At 42.9% G+C, this 21,210-nt stretch overlaps 1 protein-coding gene across 3 annotated transcripts; it reads left to right on the top strand.

The window, feature by feature from the left end:
* Positions 1-1,539: 1,539 nt before the first annotated feature.
* Positions 1,540-17,526, top strand: NRBF2 (nuclear receptor binding factor 2). 3 transcript variants are annotated; one of them, XM_049809647.1, is made up of 5 exons: positions 3,690-3,812; positions 11,313-11,439; positions 13,138-13,222; positions 14,793-14,833; positions 15,987-17,526. In XM_049809647.1, exons 2-5 carry the CDS (start codon positions 11,434-11,436, stop codon positions 16,701-16,703), a joined length of 849 nt encoding a protein of 282 aa, XP_049665604.1. In that variant the 5' UTR covers positions 3,690-3,812; positions 11,313-11,433; the 3' UTR covers positions 16,704-17,526. The 3 variants fall into 3 exon arrangements, with proteins under 3 accessions (XP_049665603.1, XP_049665605.1, XP_049665604.1); XM_049809646.1 differs by lacking the exons at positions 3,690-3,812; positions 11,313-11,439 and adding an exon at positions 1,540-1,704; XM_049809648.1 differs by lacking the exons at positions 3,690-3,812; positions 11,313-11,439; positions 14,793-14,833 and adding exons at positions 1,761-1,864; positions 3,631-3,677.
* The last annotated feature ends 3,684 nt before the right edge of the window (positions 17,527-21,210 follow it).

The raw sequence follows: 21,210 nt of genomic DNA, 5'->3' as shown, positions 1-21,210 counted from the left end.
TCACCTATCTTCTATCCAATCTGTGGGCTCTAGATCAAAACCACTCTGGACAACATAGAATCTGACTTAGTGATATATAATTAAACAAAGTGATAGATAAAATCTTGCAAATGAAAATAGAAACTAGCAAAGTATCTTTTGGAAGCTCCTTGTCTGAAGAGACTATTTTGTCTAACCACGTATGTTCGAAGGAAAACTCCCCCCAGCCCCAGCACTCCTGTGTTGCAAAGCTACTCCCCATAGCACACGGATAGCTGAGTACTACAGCATATCAGGCCACATAGGCTCCCTCGGAGACCCGCAGACGCCACTCGTATCTGAGGATCACATGTACAAAGGGTAGGAAGGGAATCCTGGACTTTCTTTGCTTGCTGCTAGTTAGCTTTTTTACTTCTTGTTTTCTAGGCGTCTCATCTTCCCCCCTACCTTCTAACCTCATCTCTTTCTCCCTTTTTTCTTGCCCTCATTCCCCTTTCAGTCTGTTACTGCCATGCTCCTATGAACTCATGCCGTCTTTAGGTCCACCTGAGAAAGTTATACACAATCCCTTTATGGCAGTTTTCTTCTGTATAGTCTTCAGAAAACACAATGTTGTGTGGATAAGAATGATGCTGCTGCTCAGTAAGTTAGCTGGTCAGCTTATTTGCTGTTCAGTGCCTTGCTTAGCCGATCTTTCTCAAGGAAGTTTATTTTGAATAATCAATACTACTATTTTGTTAGCACATACATGGTGTTATGGCAATTATGGTATCACTGTCGTTGCCACCTGTTTTCAGACACTGCAATTCTTGCAATGAAAAGCCACGAAGAGCAATAGCTGTTCCTTCTCCCCATCATGGAGAGAGCTGAACCGGCCACCCTCCTGACTAGCTTTGTGCCCAGGGCTGAAATAAGAGCCCGGACCACACCACCTTTGCTTGTATTGGATAACGCACCTCAGGGCCGAACTAAACTCTCCAGGGCAGCAGCTGGTTTTGCACTTTTGCAATGGATGGGCACTGCTCGCTGTCACTCGTGTCTGTGGCTCTCCTGCGTGACCTCTCCGACTCCGGCACCAACCTTGCTGCCCTGCGACAATGGGTGCTTCTACCGCCACGCTTCATGACCGCGCTGGGTGCTTTCTTCCTCACAGAAACCCCACGCATCTACAGACCGGTGACCTGCGCCCCACGCAGCGCTAAATAAGAGCAAAAAACCCAAAAGGTGGGAAGAAATCACGGTTGCGTGCCCTCCTGCGAGGGGCGCGGGGCCCTCCTCCCCCGGTTTAGCGGCCGTCCCCCACCGCGGGCGCTACCTCTCCGCCTTTCAGAGGCCGCTGGCCCGGTCCCTCAGAGCTTCCCCCTCTCCCTCCCCTCAGCGGGGCACGGCACCCGCGGGCGGGAAGACGGCCGTTGGGGCGGCGCGAGGGCGGCCGTTGGAGGGGCGGGGCGGGGCCGGGAGCGGCGCCCGTTGCCCCGGCGACGCTGCCCGAGTCTCGCGCGAGCCGCCGGCTCTCGCGAGCCGCCGCCCGGTGTGGGCCGGGCGGAAGCGGCCGCCGTGTTTACAACCCGCCGGGGCGGGGACGCGGGAGGAGCGGCGCCGGCTAACCGGACCGGGCGGTGGGGGCTCCGGTGGCACCGGTGAGCGGCGACCTGGGCCGCCTCCGCGCCCATGTGCCCGCAGCCCCCGCCGTCCATGGAAGTGATGGAGGGGCCCCTCAACCTGGTGAGTGCGCGGCCGCGGCGGGCGGGAGAGGGGAGCGGAGCGGAGCGTCCTGTCAGCCCGTCTCGGCTCTCGGGCGGCGGCGAGCGCCCGCGGCGGGAAAAGGGTGACACCCCTCCCCTCTTACCGGAGGGTAACCGGACGGAGAAGCACGGCTTGAGCAGTAAGTAGGGCCCTCTTCCCCTCCCCCCCCTTCTTCCCCCCAGCACCTGTTCAGGGCTTGTGCCAGGCCCTGCCGCGGTGGCACCGGGCCCTGGCCTGGCTGGAGGGGAGCGGGGCTGAGCGGCTGTCCGGGACTTGAGGCGGTTTCTGAGGCAAGACGGGGTGGGGCTGGGCTCGCCTCGCCTCGCCGCAGTCCGGTCCGGTGGCCGAGAGGCGGGGGAAGCGATGGCCGGGCCGGGCCGCGCTGCCCCACTGCTGTGGGGGAGCTGCTGCTGCTGCTGCTGCAGGGCCCCGGCTCCGAGCCCGGGAGCAGCTGGGAGTAGGGACAGCGCAGGGGTGCGTGTAGGGGCACGTTTACGTTGGGGCGGGCGGGGAAGTCTGGCCCAAGTTGCGAAAACAAGGGACAGGGGAAGTTCTAGAAGGAAACGTTTAGGTGACACAGGCCCTATCTACGCGATTTCAAAGAGTTTGAGAGACTTGCCGCGGCTCGCTACTGACTAGATGCTGCTTTGTATTTCAGAAGGTGAAGGGATTTAAAGTCTTAAATCAGTAATAACTCTGCGTAAACTAAATTTCTGAGGAACTTTAACTGAAACGCAGATGCCTGAAAAGTACATTTTCACAAAAGCTAATCAGATTTTAAACAGCTTATATTGGTAGGTTTCTGTCACACAGACGAGATCTAGGGTCAAGAACAGTTAATGCTCTGCTGCCTTATGGGTTTTATCGAAGCTGTATCCTGACTGTGCCTCAGATGCGGTGATACACAGAGCTTTCCCTTAGAAAACTAGCTTTGGTCCAGCAGTCCAATTAGCCAGGAGCAGCATACCAGGAATACAGCTGCAGTGCTTCCAGGAATGAGTTTGATCCAGAAATTGTTTAGGTATCGCCATGCAAACCTTGGAGACTTGCGTCAGTTTAGTTTTTAATCAAAGCTTATTCGCTCCAGCATGGTGGCAGCCTTGACAAACCCTTGCCTGCTCCATACAGAGTCAGTCAGCTATTTCTGGATGCTCTCTCTAGTTTCAGAAAGGCTTGTAAAACTGGCATTGCAGACTACCCATGGAATTAGGGCTGACAGCGTAGCAGGAAGATGGTTGATTTAGATCTGAACTGATGGTGCAGAACCACTCTGGGTATGTCTGCATCATGGTGTCTCAGACTTCTTGTTTTGTATACTGGAAGCCTGATTGAAATAAGGAACAGCAGGAAGTAGAAAGCTCTTACAACTTGTTGATATGATGGGTTTAAAGTCACACAACATGTGGCACGGTAATGCAGGAGGGAAAAACTATAGCTATTTCACAGACACTGTAAAAATGCTTTTAAAAGGAGATCTAACACATGAGCTTCTAAGGAAATAAATGATAATTGAATATTCACTAGTAAACAGCTGAAAGAAGCAACTTTGTGGCAGTGTAGATATCACCAGTTAGTAGTGTTTCTTACTGAGACTGCTTACTAAGGGTTGTAGGAGTGACAAGAATACAACTAAAGCCTGCTTGATGATCCTCTGACCATGATAGGAGTGTGCAGTTACCACACCTGTCTAGCACTGGGCTAACAAGATTGAGACACTTCTGCATAACAGATGATACAGGGAAACAAGTTGCTGTATATAGTTTTGGACAGAAAATTATGAAGTTGCCTGTACATATGTTCCTACTCCCTTTTAAGAATTATCCTGAAATACAAAAACTTTTCTTGAAACTGCTGCACGATACAGTCATGGATCATCTTGTATAGAAAAGTGACTTGTCTTTTCAGGTTGTGTGAAGTACGATGAAAACTCTTGACGACAAGAGCTTGAATGGGTACAGTATGATGGTTAGAACATGCCTACATTTTTACAAGGACATGAACAGGAGTAACTGGAGTTTTGCAAAGCTCTTCAATTCACAGTCCCTCTCTGCAGCTGAGTTTCAGATCAGCAACAACATTCAGGGAAGGTGCCAACCTCCAATATAAAAATGTTCATTTAAGTTTTTGATACTGTCCAGTGTCATGTATTTCACTTGCTTCTCCTATAAATGTCTTCTCTTATCTAAGTCTAGTTCCTGTGGGTTGGAAAAGCACAACTTTTTCCAAAGATGCCAAACTATCAGAGAGGAGTGGGAAAAAACCCAACCAAACAAAAAAAACCGCTAAAGGACAAAGTGGGTTTGGATACAATCATCATTAGGCTTATTTATCTGCTGTCAATGTCTTAAGTACAAGACATTTTCTTTCTTTCAGTATATCATGGCTTGCTAATTTTTGTGAAATTGATGTTTCTTTAGTTAAGGCTTTTTATTAGAATTTGCTATAGTTCTTGGATGTTGCTTTGTCTTGTAAAACTTGTTCATTAGTTGTATATTTGAGCATCTAGTCTTAGTTACTGGGAAGCATGGATTACAAAATCCTGAGTAGTTTTGCAGTACCCTTATGTCTCCATTTCTCTCTCAACGTGCAGCGCACCAGATGCACTTAATCACTTGTATTAGTGGCTTTCAGTTTCAGTTATTGTTTATATATTTGACTATTTGCTTAGCCTTCCTAATTATAGGTGGCACGCCATACCTTGTTGTATCCTGCTGACTTCAATTACATTCTTTTTCTACCTTCTGAAATACAAGTTTCCCTCACAATAATATTTTATCTTTATGCATCTGGGTCTTAATGCCTTAAACTATCAATGATATTTCTTTTTCTTAATTATATTTTGGTTTCTCTAATTCACTGATCTATTTCTGTAGATGGCACTAGACAAATACCGATTTGCTTTCCAGATCAGTTTAAAAAAAATAAACATCTATAACTACAGTGGTTTTTGTTTAATGGAAGTTTTAATTGTTGACCTTCAGGTCTAATGATTTAAATAAGAAATGGATTTAACCTTTTAGAATTTGGGCTTCAAGTTCTTCAGACTCCCCCCCCCCCCCCCCCTTTTTTTTGTTTTTTGTTTTCCTTTTAAAGTTATTCTTATCTTTTTGTATACCTTCTGTGCCATCATCGCATGCTTAACAAACAATCATGGTGAGTCTAAGCCCATCTTGCCTTCTTTCTTTTAACCTTTCCAGGCCTTGTGCTACAATACTAACTGCAGATTTGATTTTTCCATTGAGCTGTCCTCAAGGTATTCATTGTATCCAGTGATACTTCAGTTAGGAACAAATTGAAACAACTTTTCCAAAACGGGTTGCTGTCCTCTGAGTTGTTAGAGCCATGGGAAAGTGTTTTGGGGCAGCTCTGATAAACTTGAGCATTCATTTTTGTCTCTTCCTCTTGCCCTTTTCCCTCATTCCCTCTCCCCCCTTGGTGTACTTCACAGATGAGAAGCATCACCCAATCTTGAAAGAATGGGTTAAAGCCCTGACCCATATGCTTTTACTAATAAGGAAGCCAGTTCTTCAGCCCTACAAATAAAATATTTAGGTTGTGCTGTGGCGCTTAAAACTGGTATGGACTAAGTGCAGTCCCTATACCTGCAGGCAACCACATAGTGGATATCTAGTCCAGCTGAACACTTGTTTCACACATAATCCAGTGCCATAAACTAAGACATCTCAACATTCTTTAACAGATTAAAACTTCTACTGCAAAAGCATGAAGATAAGTCTCATAAGAAAAGATACTCTGTAAAAGAATGCAGTTAAGAGCTCTCTGTGCTACCTACTGTAGGGGCAATTCCTACTGCTAATTCCTACAGTTTAGGCAAAGAATTCTGATCTTACATGCAGCAATAATTTTAACCTTAAGCATGGGAGCAAAAGGTGTCAGTTAAGAAGCACAACAGCACACTGCTGACCATCAGAAGCTTGGAAATAACACCGTAAAAATACAAGGCAGATGTTACCAACCTTAAGAAGAGACTAAAAAGGAAACTTGCTTGTTGAACAGAGTCCGACACCCAGGACTTCATAACTCTGCCAATTCTACTTTAATACCTCGCTATCTTCCTGTAGAATATTTGCTAAGGAGCCATACCACCTCTACCTTTTATTCTTCCTACAGGGTAATAGCACTTTGTATGGTTTAATAAAATACCATCCAAAATCTGGTGATTATCTATTGCCTCTAAGTTTCTTGAAGTGTAAGGGACCCAGCTTGAAGAGCTGCTGTTTTGATGAAAAACAGAAAGCATGGATCAGTGGTTGGAGTGAGAATAACACAAAGTGTATATTGCAAGAATCTCATATAATGGCAGCTTTTAATATTAATGCTGTACGCCATTGGTAGCAGCCATTCCAGTGCAAGACAATCAATGGTCTATTTTAAGAAATGGTTTAGAAGTGAGGTGACTAGTACATCCACATGAGGGCAAAATAACAAGCAGGATAAATATGCAATATGGAAGAGTAGGAGGAGAAAATAGAAAGCACCTATGAATGTTTACCAGACACCAAAGACTTTAAATCACATGGGCCAACATATTTGCAACTTGATGCCAGCCTTCACCTCTGTTACTTTGTTTGGAAAAACAGGAATATTATGTTAATCTTTAGAAACACCCACTGAATCCAGTTTGTTTTCTCTGATTATTTTTTTTTTTTTTTAAATAAAGCTTAACCTGAAAGCTACTATACTTGCTCTTCCAATCTAGAATGAAAAAACAGAGAGGTAGATGTGCTCATGCTGAACTCAAACTAGAGAAAACAAGCTTTTAGGTAATAAAAGTTGAAGCATTGTTATATGAACGTGCCTAACAAAATGTCTTTTTACTACCATGGGAAGCCTTGTCTTGGTTTTCCCAGTAACAACATGATCTATATGGGGCCATTCATTTCAGCTAAGGGAAATCTAAGGTATGAACCCACAGAGGCAGCAGCATATCCGAGTAAAGTGACTGGAGCTGCTAAGGTGGTACATCAGATACTCAGCTGAACAGACAGATCAGTAACAGCCTCCTTGGATAAACTCAACAATGTTGTATTCAGTCATATAACTACTATTACAGCACAACAAAAAACTGCTCCATGTTGCACATATAACAGCTTGCAGCAGCTCCCAGTCAAGAACGTAATTAGCTAAGCTACAGGTGGTTGACAGAAACATTATTTCCTCACTGATATGTAGGCTGTTTGGGTACCTACCAGCAGTGCCTTTCTGCTGTGTCAGGCATCGTCAAGCCATGCGGTTTAGAACTGAGTAAGCGTGCCTAACAGTTTAAAGACCCAAATGAAGCCATCTCATAGAGGCCTGGGAGGCAGCAGACTGAAGTCATGGCTGAAGCCTTTCTGCCCCACTTACTTGAAATTGTTGCTCCTTGAATAGTTTGTTTACTAGACCATTTGTTGTGATGATTCTGTTGTTCCGACTGAGGGGTAGCTCAATTGCTGTAACAGATTAAGCCATGTGGTTTAGGGCTACATAGAAGACCCCAGATTGGTTTTGTTTATTAGCAGGGCAGTGGAACTGTTCTCATTTAGCTTATAACCTCCAGTTAGCAAGACTTGTGTAGTGCCACCTGCAGCACTATATATGGAGACAAGGAAAGTATTACCAAGGCAGCTGAGAACTGTAGGTATACAAAATGGCTCTGACAAGCAAGTTGAAGCATTTACTGCTTTTATCATACTAAATGGGTGAAAGGGAAGAGAATGAGGTTGATTTGACTATGCAATAGGTAAAAGGATACCGTGACTTAATGAAGTTGCAGGTGATCAGGGAAAGAGCTGCAGTTATGCCTGTATGGGGTTTTGAAGACTCCACCTAACCTGAACAGTGTGAATGTGAGTTGGTTTAATTCCAGATCTCTTAATTGCATTTGCATGGTGAAGAACCCAGACTAACCATTTTATCTTAAATTTGCAATAGGTAGGAAACACATGCGTAGTCAGTTAGAGCTATTCAGTGAATTAATGTTGGTTGGCTAAACAACTGGTTGCTTGTCTGCCCATATATTTAAATTCTAATACTGTTGCTTACAAGCAAGTTGAACTTCAACATCTTTACAGTTCAATACGAAGTGACTGAGAAGTCTATTAATATTGAGAATACATTCTCATGAGAGTTTCACATACTTGTTTTGTTCTATAGTCACACTAACCTGTAATTTACAGTTGAGTCATTGTTCATCAACCTTACTAAGTACAGGCTTTCAAAGACAGAAAATTGAGCTAACATGTGGCTAGTGGTCTTGGCTGAGCAGCCACAATGGGTTTTGCCATTTTTTGTTTCTCCTTCAGTCAACTATCTTTCTCTACAGAATACAAGGAGCACTTTTAAGGGGGTTTGCTTCTGTTCATAAAGCTACACATTACCATTTCTTTAAGTTTAGTGGCAAATATATTCCCATTGTTTAACATAAGTTACAGTACAACTCTTTATTATTTTTGCTTTTAGTGTAACTGCTTGTAAATACAAGCATTTTCCATAGTCACCCTGAGTTTTATTCATCATGATTGCACTTTTTCTTTTCTAATGAAAAAATGGATAGCCATAGCTAATTCTTGGACCTTTCAGGTCAAGTTTTCCACTTGTGTTCTCTCTTCATGCCATTTTTCAATGCGTATGCAGGCATAAGCATTCAAACCTTCCCAAGTTCACTATTTCCTGGTAAGAATAGGTTTGAAAGTTTGTGGTGTGGGGGGAACAATGGTGCACCACCTCATCCCACCCTTTGTGGCCTGCTGCTGTAAACATCCGCATGGAAGATACTTAGCACTCTTTTGTACAATATGGAAGCAATGCAATGTGCACTTTCTGATGCTTCCTTTTTCCAAAATACATTCTTAGAAAAACAGTCCTGTATCCTTAAGGAAACAAATCCCCAAATAGATCCCTCATCTCTCAAAAAAATACCTTCATCTTTGCTTTCAGCAGTAAGAGAGCATAGGCCTTGATCATTTCTGGCAAAGATAACTGGTATCCACAGTCCATAGCATGAAACAGATGATGTTAGCAGCAAACAGTGGTTTCACTTAAAACATATACAAACTGTTATACTAGAACTTCTTTGCATTTAGCTATCCTCAGGCTCCATCATTTAAGCAGCTGGGTTTTACTGCCTTCATTTGTAAGTAAGTAAGGTGCTGTAATCTGTGCTTCATAGTCATATTAAAATATATCACTTTCTAGAGAGTCCCTTACAACAAACAAAGGCAGCTGTAAGCTTAACATCTTGAGCAAGGCTTTGTCCAGGGAAGAGGTGTTCCCGTTAGGGGAACAAAGAAAAACAAAACATACACAAGACTGTCTCAGCTACAGGAGGACTGTTGCAAATTACTGCTTTTAGGAGAGAGTAGTAGACTTACCCTATTTGAAAATGAGTAGTACTACACCTACCTTTTAAAAATATTGTAGGATCGAGCAGATTTTTTCCTATTACTCTCCTTTCTATAACAGCTAGCTATCAACTGGAATTATATGGGAAAAGCAGCAGCTTCCCCCCGCCCCGCCCCAGCCTAAGTTAGGATCATATGGCAGGAATCCTTCAAGTTGTAACAGTGCACTATCTCTAGAAAGAAAACTAGCACTTTTATTTTTTAGTTTGAGGGAATGGTAAGAAATCTGGCAAGTAGGCCTTATGGCTTCATTTCTCCTGGCCTGCAGTCACATCATCATCTAGTTTGTATTGGGGAAAAAAGAAGTTGAATGTTAACTTTGAAGCTGCTAAAAAAAAAACCCAACTCTAAGTAAAAAGGAGGCCTGCATTGCTGTTTTAGAAGGTTGATTGATTATTTTTTTATTCTGTTGCTCAGAGATTACATAGGCAATGATTTGGGCTAGCTGGGTGGAAAATAAAATAGGAACATTTCTCTGGAATAGCAGTAAAAACTTACAAATGCAAGTATCACCCCTTAACATCTCAGCTACAGTTATAAAGTTTGAGGAAAGTTGTCTAGCTTACCCGCTTCTGTAGTTGATCCATGGTGGTTTAAGTGACACAATAAGGCATGCACAAATCCTGTAAGAACCAAATATGTTGAAACCAGGTGAGGAAGCTTTTTAGCTTGGTCATCCTTCACTCATACCTGCTTTGTTTTATTAGAGTCAAGTTGTTACACCTGTCCATTTGCCTACTGGGAATTCCTGCTCATCTGGATTGGGAGGGACATCTGGAAGTAGTTGTCGACCTGCTTCCCCCTTCAATTCCATAGCTTGTTAATAAATTATAATTGTTCTTACACCACATCCTACATTTATTTCCAGCACTGCAACTGGAAGAGGAAAGAGAAATCAGATATATAAACCCACCATAGTTATGTGGCAGCTCTTTCTGTAATCATCACAGCAGCAGGACCAAAGTCAAAGCAGTCCTGCTTGAATCTGTTGGGAACCAACATAGCAGCTCGAGAATTGTTGGTATAAACACCTTCCTCTAGCATGACGTCAGACCAGGCATAAATTTGAGAGCCATTTTTTTCACTTTATGATATAGGACCAATTCTTCGATTGCCAGTTTTATAATGGGATACAGGCCTCTCTGAGTTCAAAACAGATTTGCTAACAATGGTTAGATACTGTGTGGCTAAGTGTAACTGAGCACTAAGAATAAAACAGCAGACTAGACAAGATGTAGAAGCTTATCCATGATACATGGCTATCAAACATCCAAGTACTTCTGTTGCAGCTTCATCACTTGCTGCTAGGAAACAGCACCACTAGTTTCTGCAAAGTGCTGGTGATGAATAATCTACCATGAAAATGGGAGAAATTCCTTGGTCCTTCCATAATCAACTAAGTGGAACAAACACTTGCAGGGTGGAATAAATGAGCAAATATTTCCTTGTCAAGCTGGCAGGAAAACATACAAAATGAGGAATTCCTCCCCCATGACTGACTACAAAACACCTAGTTTTCTCACACAAGGCTGTGCTGAAACTGGTTTTTCTCTGCCACCCTTCCTGTTGTTTCCACTGGGGAAGTCTGTTGCTCTGCATCAGAGTAAGATGGCCTGACTTCTATATATTTTGATGTAACAGCAATAAAGGTATTTTGAGTTTGTAATCAGAGGCTCCTAGCTTTTCTTTTTGCTAGCATCTCTGGACTGTTGTTTTCCTAATTTGATTCACAGTCTAGACCAACTTCTTCAGACTCCCTTCAGCTTCACTGGGAGTTGAGAATGGAAATAATTTAATTGCTCAATCAAATAACAAATGACTGTCCTCAAATGTTCTGCACGTGCTTAAGTGATTTGAGTAAGATCATGCTCCAGTAGTTTAAAACATATGAAAATAACCTTTGAAAACCACCAGACTCAAATTCTTGTATGTAAAAACTAATAAATGGAACCAGGCCCTGGCTTGTTAAATTACTTTCTTAGCTCTTCTGTCTCCAGCTACCCTGTTTCCTCTTTCCCTGGTTTTGCAAGGAGCTAGCTCAGGTGTTTTCATGTCCATGACATAGCTAATTTGTAACTGGATGAGCTGCTATGAATAACCGAGGAGATGGCTCTATATGAGCTGATACTGTATGTTCATTCCCATGGGAAATAAGTTTATCTTTCTGGCATATGTCATTTGTAGGAGTCCATAGAAAAAAGCCATAAAATAGATGATTTTCCAATAGAAAAATGCTTCCTCTTCTGAGATTATTTAACCTCAGGGCAGAAGAAACAGGGAATGCTGACAATGCTCTGAGGATTGAATGAAGGTAAGAAAGAAGAATATAACCAAAATATTTGTTGTGAAGAATCAAGGAGCTGTGGTGGGTTTTTGTTTAAGAACAGTCGCACATTAGCATAGGAAATCAGTTTTAGAAAAGCCAAATGTCTAAACGCAGTGATATAACTGCTAGGGATTGCTTAAGAACAGTTGTTGCCCAAAAGAGTGTTTTCTGTAGAAGTCATTCTCTTCTGTGGTGTTAGAGCTGCTAAAATTCTGGTAGAAAATTGAACTTACTGTAACACTGTAGGTGATAAGTCAATTTGGGGGACAAGGATGACAAAGAAATTGACCTGCATTTTGGAACTTATTTTTTAAATGGATGTTAGTATAAGTATCATGTTATTCCTGATAGAATCATGTAACTGTCCTGTCTGGATTATCTGACCTTTGATGCTTCTACCAAGACTGCAAGAGACAGACAAAAGTGTAATTCCATAAGGCCTGTAGGGAGCCAGCTGTTCTAACATCTTAGGATATGGACAAATGCGCTCATTTTTATGTTGATCCTGGAACATGCTGAAAGTGAGTTGGTGACTTATATTCACCAAACATCTGAAGTCTGTTTTATGCCTTTATTTGGGTGAACAGAGGGAATAGGGAATTTGTGTGGGTCAGAGAGAGAATTACAGAGACAAATTTCAGGCTTTCAGCTCTGTTTACCCTACAGGTTCAGTCAGCATGGATTTGGTGAAGGCTTTCTTGAGAAACAGTAATCTTAAACAAAGAAACAGGCAAACACTTTCTTCAGATTCACAAGTGCCTTGTGTTGTTTCACAGAGTCAGTGCCCAGTATCTGATGTCTGTTTACTTCAAACTCAACAGGTAGTAAAGCTGTCATGAATAGTCTGTGTCACTGACAGTCTTGCCAGTTAGTGATTGTAGCCTTTCATATTAAACAGCTTGTCTTGGAGGAAGGACCATAAAATTCATTGTAGTAATGACAAAAAGACTTGCTTTCGTGAATGTTGCGGTGCTGGTTATGCAATACTGTTCCTCCTTGAGCATATGCAAGTACTTGCATCAATTGCTTGCTTTCAGCAACATCCCTAGTCTACCTTAGTGGTTTACATTAGTGGCTTACAAATACTCATATAGACTTAACTGTTGTACAGCAGCAATGTGACTTTGATATCTTTAACTATGGCTGTGCTGCTTCCATTAATTGGTGTAAGCTGCAAACAAAAAAACCCAAAGATCTTTTGCAATTTCTTCACCCAAGAGGCAAAGTCTCTTGGGCATGGGGCAGCAGAAAATGTCAAACCAGCTGTAAGCTGTAACATAACTCAAATATCTTGCATTCTGCCAGGTGAACTGGTCCTAAATACTTACAGCTTCTCATAACTTCTTATGGACTACTGGTCTTTTTACATGACTACAGTAAATGCCTGCCTGTGAAGGAGAACATGTACTTTCTGAGGAACAGCTTCAAAAGGATTTTGTTGTGTACACACTGTCTTTGTTGCATTAACAAACTTCAGTTCTTACCTGTACAGTACAGATTCTTGTAAGGTAGTATTAAAGAAGAAATCAAATTATAAAGCTTGGAAGGGGGTGGGAGATCTGAGCCTAAAAGCCTGACAACTGGAATCAGTACAGGTTTCATAGATGTACTGATTACTTTTAAAACAGGTATAACTATTTGTCGGTTAACCCTCCTTGATGTAATGCTCTTTTTTATTTTAAGGCTCACCAGCAAAGCAGAAAAGCAGACCGTTTGCTGGCAGCAGGGAAATATGAAGAAGCAATTTCTTGTCACAAAAAAGCTGCTGGTGAGTAGGTATTTCTCACATTCCAGCTCTTAAAATCAGCTTCTAGATTTGCATGCTTCGTGTAAGTAGAATATCTAGTTACTTGCAACATCTTTATTCTTAAAATGTGAATTTTCCAGTCCAGATCAAGCACCCTCTTAGAAACTTTTTTTCCTAATAAGAGCAGCTAAAGTCAGACATTTCCAAAGTTGTTTTGGTTGGGGGTGGTTATTACTGTGAAGGCAGTTCTTGACTCAAGATGAAGCTGACACCTTGTGTCATGCACAAACTGCAGTTGGGAACCTGCTGTAAGCCAGTTTCACTTTACACTTTGTATTTTCTTCACTGCTTTCATAGCTGAAGTCACTTGCTTTCTCTGTTGATAAAGGAAATACTTAGACAAATGTTTGCTTGCAAAAGTTTACTTACTTCCCCTTCCTAATGCCTGAATCAAGACAGCTAAGAACAGCTGATGAGCTCAGCTTTCCCAGAACTCGAGCAAAACAGCAGATTGCATTGCAGGCCTTGACGCTGCGATTGACAGCCTCTCCTAAGTGAGACTTTGTGTATTTACCTGTCCATTTAACTACTGATGCTTAATTATTTGTGTTGGAGTCCATCAGCTGTCTGACAGTGTGGCAACTGCTTGGCAGAAGAAGAAAGAGAAGGTCTTAATTGGTGCAACAAGTAGGACATTTCCAGTGACAGGGCTTGTGTGGAAAAAAAATAAGTGACTACTCCAAACATTGTAACCTAGATACCAGGCATTCTCACTTTCCATTCATAAATACTAGAAAATCCCATAAAATGAGAAACTGATAGTTTCTTTGGTATTTATGAACACTCAGAGCAATGAGGGATAGCACTTGCATTCTAATGTGCAGACTTTTCGTTTTGGTTTTCTTCACTTCACTTACCAAGACAAAATCCAGGAATACATTGAAAGTTTCTTGCTTTTTTTCATTTGATGATTCTATGCCATTATCTTACATCTTTCTGAATTTGGTTAAGAATTTCTCACACCTTGTCATTTTCAGCACTAGCAAGATATGCTCAAAGTCTAAAGGGCTGCTCTAACTCTAAGCCAGCACGTTTTGTGGTTTGGAGGGGAAGTTGGTGAAAAAAGTGGGAAACGACGACTATACCTCTTCATCAAGAATATAATTAAAAAGCATTACTTCATAATACTGGTGTGCCATGGGCGAGCAGATTTTACTTACCACATTTTGTCTTAAAATGCTTGTAAGTTAAAAGTCTGGTCCTTAGCTGTGTTTCTTCCCTTCACGGGAAAGTTGTTCTTCTGGCACTTTCTGGAAATGGCTGCTGTCCTCCTCTGAAAAACAAATTGGAACAACCTGAGCCAACAAGATGCTGTGGGAAGGGTGTAGCATGTGTTACATGATGTTACAGGAATTTTTTCAGACAGCAGGTGTTTCCAGCCACTGTAACTTGGTAAATACTCTGCCTCTGGACTGCTGCTTTCATGTGGGGATTCAGAATACAGGAGGTCTGAAGCCTTTTCTTAGCTTTTATGGAAACATTCAGGTTTTGTAATCCTGTCCTAAGTGTTTATCAATTTTTTCTTCTGCAGCATACCTTACAGATGCTATGAAGCTGACCCAGTCAGAGCAGGTGAGACCAAAGTGCAGCAGATGCCAAAATCAGCCATAGCTCTGTTGTGTTCCTGTGTGTCATACTGTGCCCTAACTGATCATACTCCTCTTGGCCGTTAGCCTCTGCATAGTTTTCTGAACCCATGGCAACTGCAGCAGGAGTTTTAGAAGTGCAGTGATGCTAGTCTTCCATGAGAGTTTTTCCAAGTTTATGTGGAGCAGGGACAGGAGAACTACTAACCTATCCAAGGGTTCTCCAACAATGGTTTCTAGTCTGCAAGGCATTTTCAAGTAGGTGATAAAACTAGTTTCATATTTAACTTTTGCTGTGAGACACTTGGGCTGTTTCCCTGAGACACAAAGCTGAGCATCTCGTCTACAGTCTTTGATTTTGGTTTTATTCATCCTCACTGCGGGATCTCCAGAACAGCAGCCTTACACCTTTCCTTATTCATTGCACAAATCTATCTTTGAATGTAGTAGTGTAGTCTGCTCAGCACTTTTGTAGCAGCAGGCTTTGAATTTAGCCAATATTATCAAAGCAAATAAGCCTTGGAGGTCGGACATCTGTCTTTCCTCCAAAGGGTCATTCTTGTAGAAAAATGGTAGCCTCTTACCCAGGTGGTTCCTGTGAGTTACTAACAACCATGTCATCTCCTTCATTAAATATGGCTGAATCATTTGGGACCATATCTGGCCTTGGAGCACTTTTCTGCTTAGTGTTGGGTGTTATTAATACGTCTACACATCACAGAAGCATACAGATAGTTTGTATTATTTAGCTAAAGTGTGGCTGTGCATATCAAGTGAATTTCTTCCTTCTTGGTGTTGGTCATAGGTAAGTTAAACTCCTAGTGCCTCCACTCAGAGGTATTGTAGCCTGGTCAGCGACTTAAAAACAAAACACAAACAGACCAAATGTTAACTCACTCCTTCACAATACCAGTAGTTACGCTAAATTTGGGTGACATATCTGAATCTGTTGCATTGTACAAACAGAGAGCACTTCTTGTTGGATTTAGTATCTTAATTAACAAAAGCTCCTCCCCCTCCCTTGGGGATGCTGCGATGCTGTTTATGTAAATATTTACGTGCATGTAACTTTACTTGTGTGAATATTCAGGTGGGATTAGGGATCACCTATTAAATTGTTTAATCTTGTTCTTACTCAGGCTCAGCTATCACTGGAATTACAAAGGGATAGTCACATGAAACAGTTACTGCTCATCCAGGAGAGGTGGAAAAGGGCAAAAAGGGAGGAAAAGCTGAAAGCCCAGCAGAATGCTGACAAGGAAATAGCCGCACATCTTCAGACTTCTTATAAGCCATCTGCTGAAGACTCTGATGATCAAAATGTATTGGTTCCTGTCACTCAGAAATACAGCCCTTCCACAGAGAAACATCCACAGGATATTCAGGGTGTCTTTGACAGAGACCCGGATACACTATTATTTCTGCTTCAGAAAAAAAAGGAGCCGGTGGAAGCATGTATTGGGAGTAAAGCTCCAAAAGATGACAAAACTATAATAGAAGAGCAGGCAACCAAAATTGCAGATTTGAAAAGGCACATAGAATTTCTTGTAGCTGAAAATGAGAGATTGAGGAGAGAGAATAAGCAGTTAAAAGCAGAAAGAGCTAGACTCCAGAAATCTCCAGTAGACAAGGAGTTGGATGTAGATGCTGACTTTGTTGAGAAGTCAGAATTGTGGAGTCTGCAGCAACACTCAGAAACTACTTCTGCTGCTGCAACTTGGCAGAAGTTTGCGACAACTGCTGGGAAGGCAAAGGACATTCCAATACCCAACCTTCCCCCCCTGGACATCCCGTCCCCTGAACTCCCTCTGCTGGAACTCTCCGAAGATATACTGAAAGGACTGATGAATAGTTAAAAACCAGGAAAAGTGCTCAATGTAGTTACCCAAACTTAAGAAAAGGGAAAACCACCAGGACAATGGTGATCTGAGGGCAGAAACATCTAACACAATCCTACTGTTGGAGAAAAGGCATTAAAGCAACTTTGTTACTGTGAAATACACATCATATCTGATCTACTTCATAAAAGTTAAAGGTACCATATTCGGTATAAGATGGCAAACTCTTTAGTCTTTCTCCCAATGTTTCAAACCAAATAACTGCCTGGAGAATGTTTCAAGTAACACAATCCTTCAGGGTTTTAAAGTATGCTATATGTAATAGTTATCTATAATGCCATAAATGATGGTGCAGAACCTAACTGTTATGGTTGCCAGTTGGCTGCCACTTCATACTGAAAAATGCTTTCTAGCATGAATTTAAACTGTGCATTTCATTATGCATAACTTTGTTAATTCAGATACAGTGCAATTTATACACCTCCCAGATGGATTTATGTGCCACGCTCTATACTCCTGACCATGTTAACCTCAAGTCAGGAGAGATTTTAATTTCCATTCTATGAAGGAACCAACTTCTTAGTTCTGTTGACGAGTTTTTTTGGGTTATCTGTTTACATAACTAATCAGGGTGCATCAAATCTAGCTATTGGTTTCTGTATAAAGTGATATTGTTTAAAAAAGAAAAATCTATACTTAAGGAGAAATACCCTTTTTGTTTTCAGTGACGCATGAATGGAAGTAATTCTAGCTGGCAGTATTTGATTGAAAAAGAAATTGTTTACAGCTTAACCTGATTCAAAAAGGATATGAAAATAAAAACCAAGGTGTTCTGACACTACGCGTGTGTTAAATCTCTACAAATGTTGCAGAGTAGAAAAAACAAATTAAGATTTATACTAACAGTGTTAGTACACACGTACAGCTGAACTTCTGTGTTCATCATCCAGCAAATACGGGAAAGCTGGGATGAATTCAGAGAGCCTTGCCTATACGTGAAGTGTCTTGGCTAATAGCTGGCTTCTGACACCTACAGAGCACTGAAGTGTCAGAGGAAGCAGCACTGGAGTTTTGCTGGGGGACAGGCTACCCAAGAGCTGAACGAACCGCACGGTGAGAGCTGTGCACCCCCATTCAGGGCTTTGGTTTCTGAGGAGGGGGGTGCAGCCCTCCGCTCACACTCAGCCCCTTTCAGCGTGGGTCTGCCCACGCCCTGCCCCAGAGCATTAGCTAGCCATTAGCCATTAGTGCATTAACCCTGCACTAGAGTGTTACCTGCACCCAGGCTTTCCCGAGGGGGGGGTGTTGCAACGTGTAGTGGAGGCGTTATTAACTTTAGCTGTTACTGATTAATGAAAAGCATTAAATGTTGCAAGCTACCCCATTTTAAGTTATTCTTGTGGTGTTACAAGATAAGCTTGCTGTCTAAGGGTACACTTTTCTTCCAGAATAGGCTTGGAAGCGCAGCAAGGACACCTTACTGCTGTGCAAATTCTCTTACCTCTGTATACCTGATGTCTCCTGTGCTTGCTTGAAGGAGAGTAGGGACTGAAGGCTAGAAAAAGCCTATGGAAACAAAGGTAAGACAAGTTCATTAGAGGAGGTCCCTTGTGCTGAATCGTAGCAGGAAACTAAACTTGCTGGGGGAAAAAAAGCTTTTTTTAGTTGGAGCAGTTTAGCACGTGGCCCCACGGAACTGCTGTGATGAAGTAACACGTTCCAGGTCAGCCCCAGCTCGCTGCTGCCACAAAAGGGGAAGTTAACATTCTCCACTGTCACCTGCCTGGCTGGCTGTTACAGGTAACAAGGCAGGGGAGCACAGTGTTTCTATTCATGCAAGTAAAGCAAAGAAAATGGTATGTGCTAACAAGAAGGAAATAAAATTGTTTAAGCACCTATCTCATGTCATTGCCAGGGCTGATAGCCCAGGGCTCTTAGCTACAGCCAGACATTTCAGCTGCCTCTGCAAACAGCAGCTATAGGAGAAGGAAGCAATTTTTAGCCTGAATACCTCTGCTGAAGAGTCAGAATTCTTCAGAGGAGGGGTAGGGGAATTGCAAGCTCCATCTTCTGTTTTTAAGACTAAACTTCATATATAGCTACATAAACAAAACGCCAGATCCGAAGGAAGCTGCTTCTCTGTAGGAAGATAGCCAAGTAGGGGCAAAACCCCATGCTGCTACTTTTGAAATTGTTGTTAAAACTTTTCTCTCTCCTGCAATGCAAACGTTTGTTTGTTCTTGCGGTCTGCCTACTCAACACATGACTGCTGCTGAAATAAAACTCCAGGCAGCATGGCTTAGCACGAGAGTTTTCCACGGCTGTGAGTGTTGCAGAAAGGAGAATGGATGGGTACAACAATCCCTTTAATAGGGCAGGAGCACTGAGCCGCAGTATAAACACTGCTAGTGTTACTGCTAGCATTGCACAAGTTCCATGAAGGTGATCTGGAAAGCTGAATATTTCTGTGTAATACAGAGACCGTCCGAGAGCTGGAGCAGGTGATACTAGTAAAGAGTCAGACCGTGGCCTAGTGAACAACCCAGGTGCTCCTGCTGAAAGGAGAGCCCTAGCACCCTCAGCCTTTTCTTTTCCTCCCTTCCACGCAGCAGGTCAGCCAGCCACGAAGCCTACGGAAAGACAGGCTTTCAGCAGCAGCACAGGACATTTATAAAACATCCTACAGCTGAGAATCCATTGAATAATGACTCTTTCTTATAAAATTCTTTATGTTCCAGGAAAAGAGCTAAGTGTATGAAATAAGATGAAATATTTTCATTTTTCTGAGTAAGGAATTCTTCAGTCTGAATTCAGAGCTAAGCAATTCGTCCATTTAAAGAATGAAGGGTTGTCTAGAGAATAATCGCCACCAGTGGACAAGTTCTACAGACGTGGAGTGGTAAGTCTAAGGCAATTCTTGTGCAATGTCTGCCAGCAACCAGGTTTATGCCCCAACAATTTAGAACAGTTTTAAATGGTTATCGCCTTTCAGCTTGTTTGCGTTCCGGCACGGTGAGATGTTAAAAGGGAAGACCCGGTTTTCCTTCCCTAGCACCTCTGGCTCAGCTGGCCTTACAGTTTACGCACGTTTCCACGCTCCCTTCCTCCCCCCGACAGCTATTTCGGGTTTTGTTTTGGTTTTTCCCCCTTTCCCCCGCCGCCTGCTGCAGGAGACCGGGGGCCGGCCGGCCGCTCTCCGCGGCGTTCGGCTGCCGCCGGCCGCCCCCTGGTGGCCGCCCGGCGCCGTGCTCGGCTCCTGCCGAGCGGCGGAGCCCCTCTCCTCCTCCGGCGGGGCCGTGCTCTCTGCCCACGGATAACGAAAAGGTGCGGTGGGGAAATGCTGTGAGGAAAGGAAGGCGTTTTGCGTGAACTACAGCAGCAACGACGAAGGGGGAAGTGACTGGCAGCCACAGGGCCTGTAACGAAAGACTGGCGCGGTACGTGGAAAGATGCCCAGGGGTGGCAAGTCTGATCTGCGTTGTTCTGTACTGGACAGAACTGAAGACTTCTGTGGTCCCTTATTTCAAAGCATCTCACCGAGAACCAATTTTAAACCTGTGTCCAGACACTGACTTCTGTTCGTAGACGTCGCTTTACCACAGAAACCACTCTTGTCTTGGAACGTGGAAATTTTATCCCTGTTGAACACAGCCAACATACGCTTTGTAGGAAGAAATTGTAATTACCCAAACTCTGGCTGTATCTCCACAGGAGAAACCGAAGAAAGGCAACTGGGAAGCAATTTGGAGTCTCTTGAGAATGAAATCTGCAGACCACATCACCAGTTGCTATTTACAATGACAGTGAAAACCAAAATATTTAAGTAAGTGGTGGGTTTTACATTCTGGTTTTATATAAGGGAAAAGAGGATCTTGTGACCTCTTCCTCTGAGAGCATTTCTGTTTTCAGGAACACTGGCCTTGAACTCCTCCCTCCTCTCCTGTCTGCAGCAGCCCCTTAGCCATCTGCAGTTCCTGTCGACCTGCTTTCAGAGGTACGGACTACACCTCGATCTAAGTCTCCCTTCCTCACAAAAGGTTGGACCAGATGGTCTTTCGAGGTCCCTTCCAAACTGGGCTGTTCTGTGGTTCTACAAAAGCAGGCTTGCTGTTAAAATAGATGGAGAAAAGCAAGTACAGCCACAACAGCTGATAAAATCCCTTACTGAATTGGACTAAAAATACAGTAGCAAACGAAGTCAATCAAACTGTTCAAAAGGAATCAGAGCGGTCGTGTGGCTGCCACAAATCAGATATAGGCTGGACAGCATTTGCCAGACCTTTGTGCCTCAGCATGTGGTCTGTGGAGTTCAACTGTATAAAAAGAAGCTCATTGCTCCCTAAAGACTCAGAGCTATAGCCATCTTTTCCTCCACCTCCTTTCTCTCCCATGTTTGTTTTACCAGAAGTAACTTAAACTTACCCAGGCTTTTTGTCTTGTAATCGTCTGAAGTGCTCCCTTGGGCCCATTTGCTGCAGGAGTTAAGGTATTATTGAGATCAAACAATATGAAATCCTTAGAGCTG

Source organism: Accipiter gentilis, chromosome 9, assembly GCF_929443795.1.
Source record: "Accipiter gentilis chromosome 9, bAccGen1.1, whole genome shotgun sequence".
Lineage (NCBI taxonomy): Eukaryota > Metazoa > Chordata > Aves > Accipitriformes > Accipitridae > Astur > Astur gentilis.
The sequence above is the reverse complement of the archived record's forward strand: the minus strand, read 5'-3'. Positions and strand labels throughout refer to the sequence as shown.